This window comes from Amphiprion ocellaris, chromosome 11 (assembly GCF_022539595.1).
Source record: "Amphiprion ocellaris isolate individual 3 ecotype Okinawa chromosome 11, ASM2253959v1, whole genome shotgun sequence".
Lineage (NCBI taxonomy): Eukaryota > Metazoa > Chordata > Actinopteri > Pomacentridae > Amphiprion > Amphiprion ocellaris.
The window spans coordinates 33,757,961-33,773,625 of NC_072776.1; the positions used below are offsets into that span (position 1 = coordinate 33,757,961).

General features: G+C 37.0%; 1 protein-coding gene across 3 annotated transcripts in view; it reads right to left on the minus strand.

Moving 5' to 3' along the window:
* ttll4 (tubulin tyrosine ligase-like family, member 4) overlaps nt 1-4,650 on the minus strand; it is a 29,702-nt gene extending 25,052 nt beyond the window's left edge. The window contains exons 1-3 of one of the 3 annotated variants that reach the window (XM_055015620.1): nt 4,516-4,650; nt 1,273-1,759; nt 393-762 (exon numbers count right to left, since the gene is read on the minus strand). In XM_055015620.1, coding sequence (XP_054871595.1) covers nt 393-762; nt 1,273-1,569 — 667 coding nt within the window. In that variant the 5' untranslated portion in view covers nt 1,570-1,759; nt 4,516-4,650. Of the gene's footprint in view, nt 1-392; nt 763-1,272; nt 1,878-4,515 lie in introns of all 3 variants that reach the window. The other 2 variants (XM_055015621.1, XM_055015619.1) reach the window with 2 other exon arrangements.
* Nucleotides 4,651-15,665: the final 11,015 nt, after the last annotated feature.

Genomic DNA, 15,665 nt, shown 5'->3' on the forward strand with positions numbered 1-15,665 from the left:
TGTTTCTGTCCCAGTTTAATGGCTGTTTTGCATCTTTGTAACCATTCTTTCCATTTCTGGTCATTTTGTATGTTATGTTTTGTAAATCTGTGGTCATTTTTTCCATCATTTTGAGGTTGTTTTTGTTTTATTTGGAACATTTTTGTCTGACTTTAGTCATTTTGCATCTCTATGTTGTGATTTTGTCTCTTTATGGCTGTTTTTCCACCAATTTCTTAATCATTTTGTATCTTTTTGTAACCGTTCTTTCTGTTTTAGGTCATTTTATGTCTCACATTATTAATTCTGTTGACTTTTTGTCCATTTCTCCACAGGTAGTCTGTTCCTATAACCTGATGTTCTCATATTCTGGGTATAACCTCCCATTAAACAGGTTAAATAACCCAGTTTACCTGCAGTAACAGCTGCTGGCGTCTCCTCCTGACTGCCACCAACTCTGGCACTGAGCACAGGTGGCGTGAGGCCGTTTGGACCGAACCGTCCTCCCAGAAAACACCGACTGTCCTGTTTGGTTCTGTTGGTTCTGTTAGCAGGTAGAACAGTCGGAGGTCCACCTCGGACCAGCAGCTGGGAGCTTCTGGTTCCCGTCCAGCTGCCGTTCTGAGCCTGACAGCGTTTAGTCGTGAGTTTGGCCGAGTGCTTCCTCCGGGTCGTCTTCGTTCTTGTGCTTCTGATTTCGGGTTTTTTACAGTTGAGGCTGGAGGCGTCTTTTTTACTAAGGCATGGAGGAAGAGGCGAAGACGAAGAGTCTGCAGCCTCCTGCTTCAGGACAAAACAAGAAAAAAGTAAAAGCAGTTAGAAGATTCCGTAAACTATAACAAATCAGAAACTGTCCAGTCAGACCACTTTAATTCAGACAGATGTCAGAAACTACATCCTATCAATGAGTTCTTGTCAATATTTTGTCAAAATATTAAAAAACTGGAACCTTGTCTTGTCATACTTAAAACATCAGATTCTACTGATGTTAGAGCCTCAAAAGTTGGTGAAATGTTGACCAAGTACTGTGTATTTATGTCCAAAATAGCTCTAAAATTGTCCAAAATCTGTCAAAAACTACTAAAAATGGCTCCAAATGAAAAAATATCCAAAATGACTCAATTTGTTTTCAAAAATGGCCAACAAAATGGTTCAAAATGACACAAACAATATCCACATTTAAGAAGCTAAAATCACAGGATTCAGAGGTTTTATGAATAAAAACTACTCAAACCCATTAACTGATTATTTAAAATAGCTGCTGAGTCATTTAAGACATAACTGAACTCTCACCTTCGGCTGGCTGGCGACCTGCAGGGGGCGCCGTCCTCTGATTGGTGCATCGTCTGCTACCGCCTGCTGACTCCGCCCTCCAGGTGAGCAGCTTCCTGTCGGCTCCGGGACGTCCAGGTGAGGCACGGCGCTGATCCGGCTCCAGGTGTTTCCTCCGTCGTCCTCCGAGGCTCCGTTGGACGTCCGGGCGTCGGCATCGTCCTTCGTGGGGCTGAAAGGCACTTTGGTGGCTCCAGGTTCTCCGGAGGACTCGGAGGACGGACCGTCTCCCCAGGGGGACGACTGGTTGGTGGGCATGGTGCTCCTGGGTTCTTCTCTTTCGGGTTCTGGTGGCAGCTTCTTCGGCAGGACGGACTTCGCGACGTCAGCTCCAACAACAAGTTCTCCACAAACCCTGAGCTGGACTCATCCCTGCAACCAGACTCCGCAGCAGATCTACAGCCACATGAGGACCAGCCAGAACCGGGCTTAGATACCAGACAAAGTCCTGGAGGATCGAGAACATCAGCTGATGAAGAACCTCCTCGTCTTCTCAAACACAGCGAGATAAAACGTAAACTTCTGGCGATCTTAGAGGTTGAATCTTCTTCACAGGGGTAGATAAACTGCAAACGTTCCAGAAGAACAGTCAGAAGAAGTCAGAAGAAGAAGAGTCAGAAGAAGAGGAAGAGTCAGAAGAAGAGGAAGAGTCAGCAGAAGAGGAAGAGTCAGAAGAAGAGGAAGAGTCAGAAGAAGAGGAAGAGTCAGAAGAAGAGGAAGAGTCAGAAGAACAGTCAGAAGTAGAAACAGAGTCAGCAGATAAGAGTCAGTGTTTACATCGAAATAAATAATAATCGTTCCATAAGTGAAACCGAAGCTGAAAGTGAACAAAAGTCCAAACACAGAAGGTGATATTTCATTAAAGTCTCTCCGTTCCTTCACAGATTGTTCAACTGCTTCATCAGCAGATCGATTTCAGACGGATGAGGTTTGATGACCCTCAATTCAGGTGGTGAGTTCTAGTTTCAGACGTGGTTCTAGACTCGGTTTTTAGTCATTTTCTGACTTTTTTTCCAGCTGGTTTTGAACTGATTTGGACTTGAGTTTAAACCTGGTTTTGGACCTGATTAAGACACATTTTAAACTGGTTTTGAAATGGTTTGGACCTGTATTTGGACTGATTCTAGGCTGATTTTAGAATAGTTTTGGCCCATTTTGGGCTATTTTGCACTGTTTTTTGGCTGGTTTTGGCTGTGGTTTTAGAACGGTTTGGACCTGGTTTTGGACCGAATCTAGCTAGTTGTTCAGCTGGGTTTGGACAGATTTTAGAGTTGTTTAAACTTTGTTTTGGGCTGGTTTAGGACTAGATTTGGACTGGTTTTCCAGCTAACTTTAAACTGTTTTCTAGCTGGTATGGGACCTGGTTATAAACATGGTCTAGACTTTCTTTGGACTGATTCCAGGCTTGTTTTGGTCTGGTTTCTCAGACAAGGCTAGTTTAGAATTGGGTTTGAACCTGATTGTGGATTCTGTTTTGGACCTGGATTAGAACTTGAGTTTGAACCTGCTTTTGAAATGGTTTGGACTGGGATTAAGGCGTGTTTTAGACTAGTATAAAACTTGGTTTTGGCCTAGTTTAGGACTTGGTGCAGGACTGTTTTTTTAGCTGGTGTTGGACTGTTATTGGCTGGTGTTTAAGGAGCTTTAGACTGGTTTTGGTCTATTTTTTCAGCTGTTTTTGAACATTTTTAGCTGGTTTTGGACTCAGGTTTGAACCTGGTCTTGGATGTGGTTATAAAAATACTTTACATTTTGTTTTGGACTGATTTCATGCTCATTTTGGGCAAGTTTCAGCTGGTTTTAGACTAGTTTGGACCTGGTTTTGAACTTGAATTTGAAATGATTTGGACTTGGGTTTGGACTGGTTTCATGCTTGTTTTAGACTGGTTTAAAACCTGGTTTGAGCTGGTTTATGACTTCTTGTAGGACTGGATTTAGGTTTTCAGCTGGTGTTGGACGGTTTACAGGCTGTCTTTAAATACGTTTTAGACTGGTTTTGGATGGGTTTTAGATTAGAAAAATCTACGGATTTGTGGTTTGGCTGATCCTAACAACATCTCCCAGATAAGACTAATTCTAAGGTAAAAAAAAAAAACAAGAAAAATAACATTTAAAGGTAAAAACAGTCCAGACCGACTTAACTCATTTTTAACTGCTGTTCAGATGCTTCTTCATTTTCTGATAGAAACTCTGAACAGTGAGCTAGCTCAGCTGGCTAACCCTAACACGTTTTGTCCACAGATGCTGGCATCAGTTGGTGGATTTTCTCCACTGCTGTCGGAGCTGTCAGACTTACATGCAGATCATTTAACCTGAACAACATCCTCACCTGTCCTCATAATCCTGGACTCCAGTGGTGAGTACTGGAATTGGTTTTAGACTTGGTTTAAGACTAAATTTAGACCATTTGAGACTGTTTTTTAGCTGATTTTGGACGTGATTTTAGGCTGGTTGTCAACCTGGTTTTGGACTTGGTTTAAGACTAGATTTAGACCATTTCGTTGGCAGTTTTTGGACATGCTTTTGACTGATGTTAGGCTTGTTTTTAGCTGATTTTTCAACTGTTTTTTTAGCTGGGGATGGACAAACAACATCCTCACCTGTCCTAAAAATCTTGGACTCAGGTGGTGAGTTCTGGACCTGGTTTTGGACAGTTTTTAGCTGGTTTTTGACTGTTATTCTAGCTAGTTCTAGAGATAGTTGTAGACTGGTTTTAAACTGGTTTGGACCTGGAAAATCCACCATGTGGGTTGGCTGATCCTTCAGTTCAGATGCTTCTTTACCCTCTGAAGTAAACTGAACCCTGAACACTGAGCTAGCTGAGCTAACTAACCTGAATCTAACAGGTTTGTCCCCAGATGTTGGCAGCTGTTGGTAGGGTTCTCCACGGGTGTCACAGATGCTGATGGAGGACTTTCACGTGTTCTGACAGAGACACGCTGTTAGCTTCACGTTAGCGTCAGGTAAGTGTCTGCTGCAGGCAATTTCACCTGGACACGAGCCTCACCTGTCCTGAAAACCTCCACTATCCAGTAAAACCGCCTCTTTTAGCTCCTGCTAGCCCAAACACCGTTTCTGTTTACCGCTTCGGTTAGCTTAGCAACAGCCGCCAGCTCCACTGCCGTCAGCTGCTTTTAAATCGGTGAACGGGGAGGTTAAACGGTAAAACCGTGCGTTGTGACAGTTTATCAAGCATGTTCGTACCTGCTCGGTGCCGTTAATGTGACAGACTTTGAGCTCCGGTGGTTTAACGAGCTGATCGCCGGCGGAGTTCCTCAGTTTTAACCGCTGGACGCTTCGAGTGACACATCCCGGCCGAAGATCGTCTATTGATGCTGATTCTTCTTCTGCGGCTCAATTTGAGGCAGATTCAATGAAAGAGAGACGAGGAGCTGCCCTCCAGAGGTCAGATGGGAACACTGCATTATTATTATTATTATTATTATTATTATTATTATTATTATTATTATTATTATTATTATTATTATTATTATTATTATTATTATTATTATTATTGGTAAACCAGAAAGGTATTACAAAATAATAATCAGAAGAAGAAGAAGAAAAATAGAGATTGTAACAATTGTAATAATAATTTTTAAATACACCTTTTTGCAACTTTTTTGTCATTTTGATGTCAATATGTGTATGTATGATATTGTTATTATTATTGTTATTATTATTAAAAGTAGTAGTAGTTTTACAATAATATAATAATAATAATAATAATAATAATAATAATAATAATAATAATAACAATAATTTTTATTTATTTATTTATATATTTATTTATTTATTTTAATTATAATAATTATTATTATTTATGTGTCAGTTTTGTCACTTTTTGCCTTTTTTTTGTTGTTTTATGTCTTAGTTTTCTTGTTTTCTGTCTCATTTTTCTTGTTTTGTGTCTCATTTTTGTTATGTGGTGTCTAACATTAAAACATTTTTACCTCTTTGTGGTCATTTTGTGTGTCATTTTTCTAGCTTCGTTTTCTTGTGTATCTTGTTTTTGTCATTTTCTGGTTTTATGTTTAAATGTTGTTGTTTGGATTCTCATTTTTGTCATTTTCCATATTGTTTTTGTCGTTTTATGTCTCATGTTGATTGTTTTATGTGTCTTTGGGAGAGTTTTGTCCCTTTGTGGTCATTTTGTGTCTCATATTTTGTGTTTTGTGTTGTTATATGTCTTAGCTTTTGTCATTTTGAGTCTCATTTTGAGTCACTTTTATCTCCTTGTGGTCATTTTGTTTTTCGTTTTTCTTGTTTTGTTTTCTTATGTGTCTTGTTTATGCTGTTTTATGTTTACATTTTTGCATTTGGATTCTCATTTTTTTCGTTTTCTATCTTGTTTTTGTCGTTTTATGTCTTGTGTTGGTTGTTTTGTGGGTCTTTAGGGGAGTTTTGTCCCTTTGTGCTCATTTTGTGTCGTGTTTTTCTTGTTTTTTTTCTTTTGTGTCTTGTTTTTGCGGTTTTGGATCTTGTTTATATTGTTTTGTTTCTCATTTTTGTCATTTTGTGTGTCATTTTTGTAGTTTTATGTTTAAATTTTGACATTTGGATTCTTATTTTTGTTGCTTTCCATCTTGTTTTTGTAGTTTTGTGTCTTGTATTGGTTGTTTTAAGCGTCTTTGGGAGAGTATTGTCCCTTTGTGGTCATTTTGTGTCTTGTTTTTCTTGTTTTGTTTCATTTTTTGTCTCTCTTTTATTGTTTTCCAAGTCATTTTTGTCTGATGGCAGCACTGCTCAGGTGATTCCAAGTGTTGCAGACATCAGTAAAGGAAAACGACCACGTTATTTATTGATTCGTCTTTAAACCACCAGGCTGCTGCGTCTGGAACTTGACTTCACCGGTCGGGTGGTCGTCATTCTTCCTTAGGCCTGTTTTGTAATCAGCTCTGCATCCCAACCAGGCGACTACCCAGAAGTCTCCACTTCAGAGGGAGTCAGCGTCCAGCTCTGCTTTCACCAAACTGCCCATTTGGCTTCTGGATGCAGATGAAAGCGTCGGGCCGAGGCTGAGCGCTGCTTTGTGGGATGAGGAAGGCGTGCTGGAGGCTCCGCTGTGCGTTGGGGGGTTGTTGTTGTTGTTGTGAGGGTTTCTGGGAGGTCACCCCTCCTGCCAGTCATGCTTAGCCGGCATTAGCGGCCTTTTTCGGCGAGTTAACTCACCGGTACAAACGGCGTTTTGTCTCCGGGTCCGACTCCACCTCCCAAACTCCGACTCCAGGACCCGAAGCCAAAAGCTGGAAATGCCCCCCGCTGAAAACACAAAGTTAAAGAATGTGGACTGCACACATCTCTTCATTCATCCCTCTTCCTCTTTTTCATCTGACTTTCTGTCTCCGTCTGGATCTCCTCCTCCTCCTCCCTTCATCTCACTTCATCCTGATTCCCAGCACTTGTACCAAATGGCCATGAATGTGAATGTGTCTGGGTGGCAGAAAGGGGGAAGGTGAGGAAGTTAAACCTGCTCTGCTCACTTCCCACTGGTCACAATGACTCAAAAATGACCGAAACTACTCAAAATGTTGTCCAAAATAATAACAATCTGCCCAAAATGACTCCAAATTTGTCCAAAATAACAGAAAGTTCACCAAAATAACACAAACCTTTCTGATATAACTCAAAGTTTATCCAAAACAACTCAAAATATTGTCCAAAATAACAATAATCTGCTCAAAATGACTCCAAATTTGTTCAAAATTACTCAAAGACCTGTCTAAAATGGTACAAATCTGTTCAATATAACCCAGTTTATCCAAAATGACTCAAAAAGTTGTACAAAAATGACCAAGAACTGCCCGATATGACTCCAAATTTGTCCAAAATGACGGAAAATTTTGTACAAATTTGCAAAAATTTGCACAAAGTGACCCAGAAAGTTGTTCAACATAACAAGTAATTGTTTGATTTGACCCAAACCTTGTTCAAAGTGGCTCAAAATTTGTCGAAAGTAACAAAACTTTGCCAACATCACTCAAAAAGTTATCCAAAATGATGGAAAATTTTTTACAAAATAACAAAAATTTCAACCAAAAGTCAAAAATGACAAATATTTGTTTGATATGACTCAAAACTTGTTCAAAACAACAAAATTTGTCCAAAATCACTTAAAGATTTGTACAAATGAACAAGAACTGAAAATTACTCAAAAAATTGTTGAAGATGACAAAATTTAGTTTGATAGGTGTCAAAATTGGTTGAAAATTGACTCAAAATCTTTATAAAAAATCAAAAAGAACTTTTTGAGCCTTAACTTGCACAAAATGACTCAAAATTTGCCCAAAGCGAGTCACATTTTGTCCAAACGGACTCAAAACCTGGCCAAAATAACTTGGAACTTGTTGGAAATTGCTTGAAATGTGTTCAAAATAAGAAATACTTGTCCAAAATGTGCCCAAAATGACAAAAAGCTGTCAAATGTCACTCTAAATTTGTTCAAAACAACTCAAAAAAGCTGCCCAAAAATTACCAAGAACTGCCAAATACGACTCCAAAATGACATCAAATTTTGTACAAAATAACAAAAATTTGCTCAGAATGACTGAAAAAGTTGCTCAACACTTCAAGGATTTGTTTGATATGACTCAAAATTTGTCCAATATGACCTAAAACATTCAATTCAACAAGAATGTGCAAAAAATTGCTCAAAAACATCTCCTAAATTGCAAAAATTGGCACACATCCCCAAAATTACTCAAAATTTGTCTGAAATATTTCTTTAAAAAAAAAAATGTCCAAAACAACAAAAAGCTGTCCAACATGACTCCAAATTTGTCCAAAATGATGTAAAGGTTTGTAAAAAATAACAAAAACTTGCATAAAATGACTCAAAAAGTTCTTCAAAATGACAAGTATTTGTTTGATATGACTCAAAATTTGTCCAAAACAACAAAAAAACTGTCCAAAATAATTCAACATTTACCTAAAAGGAAAAAACAACATCCACGTTAACTAAAAATTGGTCTAAAATCACAAAAAAAAATTAACTAAAAGTTGTGAGATGTCAGCATTTTATGATTTCATGAACGGATGATGGAAACTTGAATCTCGGTGAGTTTCTGAGGTTCTAAAACGTCTCACAGTCAGAGGTCAGTGGATTAGAAGGTCAACAAGTGTTTGTGTGTGACTGTGTGTGTGTTTGTGAGTGTGTGTTTGTGTGTGTGTGCGTTTATGAGTGTGTGTGTCGGTGGGAAAAGGCGTCCTCCGGCTGCCTGGCTAAAGACTCCTGCATTCACAGCCCCTTGATATGGTAAACAGCCAAATGAATGTAGACAAAAGCATTAGAGCACCTTAAAAACACAGCAGCCCCTTTTCTTTGGCTTGGGAAGCCAGGAGGGTGAGGAGGGAGGACCATAAACTGTCAGAGGTTTCAGTTTGGAGGATGTAAACGATACGAGGAGGGACGAGGGTTTACTGAAACTGAGACTGATGGAGCTTAGAAGGAATAAAAATGAGGTTAAATTCATGGAATAAAACCTGAAGTGTCTCCATAAATATAAATACCAAAACATCCACAGTTTGGATGACAAAAAGACGTCCAACATGACACAGACTTGTCCCAAATGACTTCACATTTGTTCAAAATAACTCCAAGTTTGCCCAAAGTAACAAAAATTTGCCCAAAACAACTCAAAAACTTGACCAAAATGACATGAACCTGTCCAATATGAGTCAAAATGGACTAAATTTTGTCCAAAATAACAAAACTTTGCCCATAATGACATGAACTTGTCCAATATGACTCAAGATTTGTCCAAAACATCTCAAAAGGTTGCCCAAAATAACAAAAAATTTTGTCAAAATAACTCAAAATGTTGTCCAAAATGCCAAAAACTCCAAATTTGCTCAACACAACAAAAACTTGTTCAAAATGACATAACTATGTCCAATATGACTCAAAATGGACAAAACTCTGTTCTAAATAACAAAAATTTACCCAAAACAACTCTAAAAGTTGTCCAAAATGACATAAAATTTGTCCAAAAAACTTAAAAGTTGCCCAAAATAACAAAAATGTGTCCAAAATGACATAAACCTGTCTAATATGATTAAAAATAGATTAAACTTTGTCCAAAATAACAAAACATTGCACAAAATGGCCACAAACATCATTCAAAATGACAAAAAATGTTCTAACATGACTCCAGATTTGTCCAAAATAACAAAAATGTGTACCAAATGACACATGCCTGTCTACTATGACTCAAAATGGATTGAACTTTGTCCAGAATAACCAAAATTTGCCTAAAACAACTCAAAAAGTTGTCCAAAATGACATGAAGCTGTCCAATATGGCTCAAAATGTCAAAAACAACTCAAAAAGTTGCCAACAACAACAAAAAATTAGTTCAAAACAACTCAAAAACAGACATTAAAGATCAAAAATGTGCCCAAAATAACACAAAAGTGTCCAAAATGACATAAACCTGTCCAATATGACTCAAAAATGGATTCCATTTTGCCCAACATAACAAAAATTTGTCCAAAACAACTCAAAAAATTGTCCAAAATGATGTGAACCTGTCTAATATGGCTCAAAATTTGTCCAAAACAACTCACAAAGTGGCCCAAAATAACAAAAAAATTGTTCAAAACATTGTCCAAAATGACAAAATTTGTCAAACATGTCTCCAAATTTGTCCAAAATAAAAAAATGTGTCTATAATGACATATACCTGTCCAATAAGACTCAAAATTGACAAATTCTTTGTCCAAAATAACAAAAAAGGGCCCAAAACATTTCAACAAGTTGTCCAAAATTACCTGAACCTGTCCAATCTGGCTCAGAATTTGCCCAAACAACTTAAATGGTTACCCAAAATAACAAAAAAATAGTTCAAAACAACTCAAAAACTTAAACTAAATATCAGAAATTTGCCCAAATAATACAAACCTGTCCAATATGACTCAGAATGGATTAAATGTTGTCCAAAATAGCAAAAATTTGAACAAAATGACTGAATACATTGTCCAAAATGACAAAATTTGTCTAACATGACTCCAAATTTGTCCAAAATATCAAAAATGTATCTAAAATGACATATAGCTGTCCAGTATGACTCAAAACGGATTCAGTTTTGTCCAAAATAACAAATATTTGTGCAAAATTACTAAGTTGTCCAACATGACAAAGCTTGTCAACATGACTTCAAATTTGTCCAGAATAACAAAATGTCCAAAATGAGTCAAAATGGACTAAATTTTGTCCAAAATAACAAGAATTTGCCCAAAACAACTCAAAAAGGTGTCCAAAATGACTTCAAATACAGGAATATTCCCAGTCAGTGGAGTTCCACAAGGATCTATACTGGAACCTCTTCTATTTACATCAATAATCTGCTTTCAGTAAACATTAGATCATTTTTGTGCCACTTTGTAGTCATTTTATGTCTTTTGTGGTCATTTTTTGTCTGTTTCTGGTTGTTTTGTGTTTCTTTCTTGTCATTTTATATGTCCTTGTTATCATTTTGCATCTCTTCGTGGTCATTTTATGTCTTTGTGGTTATTTTGACTCTCTATTTTGTTGTTTTGTGTCTCTTTGTAGTCATTTTGTGTGTCTTTGAGGTCATTTTGTGTCTTTGGGGTCATTTTGCATCTGTTTGTGGTCATTTTGTGTGTCTTTGTTGTAATTTGGTGTCTCTTTGTTGTCATTTTATGCCTTTGTGGTCATTTTGACTCTCTATTTTGTTGTTTTGTGTCTCTTTGTTGTCATTTTGTGTCTCTTTGTGGTCATTTTGTGTGTCTTTGAGGTCATTTTGTGTCTTTGGGGTCATTTTGCATCTGTTTCTGGTCATTTTGTGTGTGTTTGTTGTAATTTGGTGTCTGTTGTCATTTTGTGTCTCTTTGTGGTCATTTTGTCTCTTTGTGGTCATTTTGTGTGTCTTTGAGGTCATTTTATGTCTTTGGGGTCATTTTGCGTCTGTTTGTGGTCGTTTTGTGTGTCTTTGTTGTCATTTTGCGTCGTTAAAAGCAAAACATCATTTATCTGAACTGCTCCTTTAACCTTCCCTCCTTTTTACTCGTCGGTTTCAGACGATGACATGATCTAAAAGATGCAAAGTCATTATTTATCACACGACAGCAGCTGCACTTTGTGTGTGTCTGTCTGTGTTGTGTGTCTTCACTTCTGTTGTGTGTCTTCATCTGTGTCCATCTCTTCTTCTTTTACTCTTTATTCTGTTGCTGATTCATCTGTATGTCGTCATTTCTTTCTTTTTCCTGACTTCTGTCTTACAAACACACACATACAGACACACAAACACACACGCAGACACACACAAACACACACAAACACACACACACACAGACACACAGACACACACAGCTGGCCTGAGCTGTGGTTAGTGTGTGAATAAATCATAGTAAAAGGTTTGTGAATAATGCAGCAGTGAGTCCAGACACCAGATGTGTGTATTTGTGTAGAGGGACTCCATTTATTGTCATTGTGTGTTTATGAAAAAGCAAACAACGCTTTACGACACACACACACACAGACACACACCTGCTGCTGCTGATTATAATTACGCAGCGGGACGAAGCTTTCATGTGTTTCTCTGAGGAGGTGGAAGTATTAAAAACATCCGTGTTGTTGTTCTGTAGTCCTGTGTGTCATTTATGATTCAGTCTGAAAATAACAACAGTTTGTCCGTTGTGTTACTATTAGAGGCATTAATAATTAACTGGTAATTGGTTAATTGGAGTTAATAATGACCCTTTGTGGTTGTTTGTGTCTTTGTGGTCGTTTTATGTCTTTCTGTGAATATTTTGACTGTTTTTGTGTCTTTTTTTGGCTCATCTTGTTTGTTTTGTGGTCGCTTTATGTCTCTTTTCGGTCTTCTTTTTTTAAGGAACATTTTGGGTCTTTTTGTGGTCATTTTATATCTTTTGTGAACATTTTGTGTCTCTTTTTGTTGATTTAGTGTCTCTTTGTGGATTTTTTATGTGTCATGTGGGCATTTTGTGTTTCTTTTTGGTCATTTATAGTGTTTTTGTTGCTGTTTTGTGTCTCTTTGTGGTCATTTTGTGTCACTTTGTGTGCGTTTTCTATCTTAAGTCATCATTTTGTGGTTATTGTGTGTCTCTTTCTGATCATTTTGTGTCTCTTTGTCGTCATTTTGTGTCTCCTTGTGGCCATTTTTTTAATCTGTGATTTTGTGTATATTTTTGTTGATATTTTCTCTCTCTGTGACTGTTTTGTGTCTTCTTATACACATGTTGGGTCTCTTTTAGTTCATTCTGTATCTCTTTTTGTCATTTTTTTGTCATTTCATGTCTCTGGTCATTTTGTGTCTCTTTTTGTTCATTTTGTGTCTTCTTGTGGACAATCTGGGTCTCTTTTAGTTAATTCTGTGTCTCTTTTGACTGATAATGTGGTTGACAATAAATTAAGAAGGCTATTAAAATTTGCTTCCCTGGTGGAAAATTTAACCGACTTTTTTTAAAAAACCAATTTGGAAAAAGAAGATCATGTATGTCAGTGTCTTTCAGATCAGCTGTAGTACCTGGTTGTTCCACCAGGTGGAGCCTCTTACTGTTTAATTAGATGGAGTTATAGGTGTTTTTGCAGACTGTGTAGTTTAGCTCCTAGCTTTTTGTCATTTTGGATAAATTTTGAGTCAACTTTAGGAAGAAAAAACGACCAGAGAGATGTCGCTGTTATGTTTACAACAAAACGTCCCCCGTATTTAATTAATTTCACCTTTAATCAGTAATTATGGATTGTTAAAATGGCGGACTATCACCTGCTACAGCCTCTAAACACTACAACATGCACTGAATCCTCTGTGATTAGTTTTGGGGAAAAAAACAGCCTGACTTCCATAAAACATTTAACTGGGTGATAATTCCTCTCAACGGCTCGATCACGTCTGAAAGTGATGAATCAATAAAGAAGAATTTGGATGTGAGGCCGGTTCTAAACAGAGCAGCATCTGCCTCACATGCTGCCTGTTGTCACTTTATTAAAGTCCGCCACATTTTTAGATATTAACGTGTCACTTATCAAAGGATTCACCGGCTGTTTTCCACAAACATGCATCATCCTCACATGGAAAAATGAGCTGACGAATGCTGTTTCAGGATCAATAACATTCTCATCCCTGTTTACTGCTGGAATACAAAGCGAAAGTCATTTCCTGTCTCAGTTTCTTGTCTCAAAACTTCTACAGAACGACAATAAATTCTCTAAAATGACTAGAAACCTGTGTAAGACGACTCAAGATTGTCCAAATGACAAAACTTGTCCAAAACAAAGTAATTTTACAGTACAAAATTTTCCAAAATAACTAGAAACACATGTAAGACGACTGAAGATTTGTCCCAGAAGACTCAAAATGTGTCTGAAATTATTCAACAATTTGCCCAAAAGGACTCAGAAAGTCCAAAACTATTTGAAATTGTCCACAAATGACTCAAATTCTTCAAAATAATTTCAAACCTATCTAAGATGAATCAATATTGGTCCAAAATGAAATTAAATTGCCAAAACTTGTATAAAACCACAATGAATTCTCCAAAATGCCTAGAAACCTGTGTACGATGACTGAAATTGTCCAACATGTCTCAAAACATGTAATGGACGACTCAAGATTTGTCCCAAATAACTCAAAACATGTCTGAAATTATTCAAGAACTCTTCCAGAATGACTCAGGAAGTACAAAACTACTTGAAATTGTTCAAAATGACTACAATTCTTCAAAACAATTCCAAACTGTCTGAGATGAATCACTATTTGTCCAAAAGTACAAAAATTTGTCCAGAAGGTCCAGATATTGACCCCAAACCTGTCCAAAACAACGCAGAAATACGTGTAAGATGATTCCATTCATTCATTCATTCATTCATTCATTCATTCATTCATTCATTCATTCATTCATTAAAGATTTGTCCAAAATGACATGAAATTATCCAAATTCTCCAAAATGGCTAAAACCTGTGTAAGACGACTCTAGATTGGTCCAGAATGACTTAAACTTGTCCAACAGGTCCTAAAATTGTCCCAAAAGACTTAAAACGTGTAATGGATGACTCAAGATTTGTCCCAAATGAATCAAAATGTGTCTGAAATTGTTATAAAACTTGCCCAAAATGACTCAAAGTCCAAAACAACTTGAAATTGTCCAAAAATGACACCAAAAGATTTCAAAACCTGTCTAAGATGAATCACTATTTGTTAAAAATCACTGATAAATGGTGTAAAAAACACTCAAAACTTGTGGCAAGACTTAACAATAATGACAAAAACTGTGCTATGGTTTCACGCTGTGTTCGCTGGCAGTTCGGTTGGTTCTGTTTCGCTTCTTCCGTCACTTTCTCTGTTAAATCTGTGGACGGACTCGAGCCTCTCGGACCTTCTGGGTTTGTTCGTGTCACATCTGGACGCTTTGTTTTCATGTGGCAGCCACATGTGGAGAAACTCTGCCGCCGGACGCTTTCTGAATGACTCATCTGATTTCCTTTTTTAGAGTTTCAGTTTACATCAACAACACCAGCTTAAATTTGGTGTTGTTCTGTGATGCAGAGGCTCCTCACAGCTTATTAAAACTTTCATCGGTAAATAAGAACTGAGTCATCAGAGCAGGAGGACAAAGAAGAGCTAAGCTTCACTGGACAGACTAATTATTCAATTAACTGTTTATCGTCTGGGCAAACTGACTCAAAGTGGCTCTAATGCCAAGACTCCTCAAGATAAAAGAACAAATGGAGGTTAAATTTGTCTGAAATCACTCAGAAAAATTGTCTACAATTACTCCAAACTTGTCAAAAAATTATACAAAATTTGTTCTAAATAACAAAGACTTGGTCAAAGTGACATGAAATTGTTCAAAATGATGCAAAAGTTGATTAAAAAGGTTGAAAATATGTCCAAAATCAAAAAAATTGTCCAAAATGATTTTAGAAATATCTAAAATGACTTGAAAGTTGTCTAAAACAATCTGAAATTTGTCCTAAGTAACAAAGACCTTGTCCGAATGGCTTCAAGAGTTGCCCAAAATGATTTGAAATGTGTCCAAAATGACAAAATGTGTCCAAAATGTTAACAAAGTGTCCAACATGACTTGAAAGTTGTCTAAAATGACACAAAAAGTGTTCAGAATCACTCAGAAATGGCGTAAAATGACTCAAAACAACATAACTGACGATTTGACAACTATGACAAAAACGTGTCCAAAATCACTTGAAAAGGTAAAAAATAACTGAGTCTTCAAACTCGACTCAAGAACATTTCTCCAAACTGACAAACTTTTACAAGAAACATGAAATTGTCCAAAAATAACTCAAAATGTCTCCAAAATTACTCAGAAATATGTCATTGATTACTCATGAATTGTCTAAATGACTCAAAAAC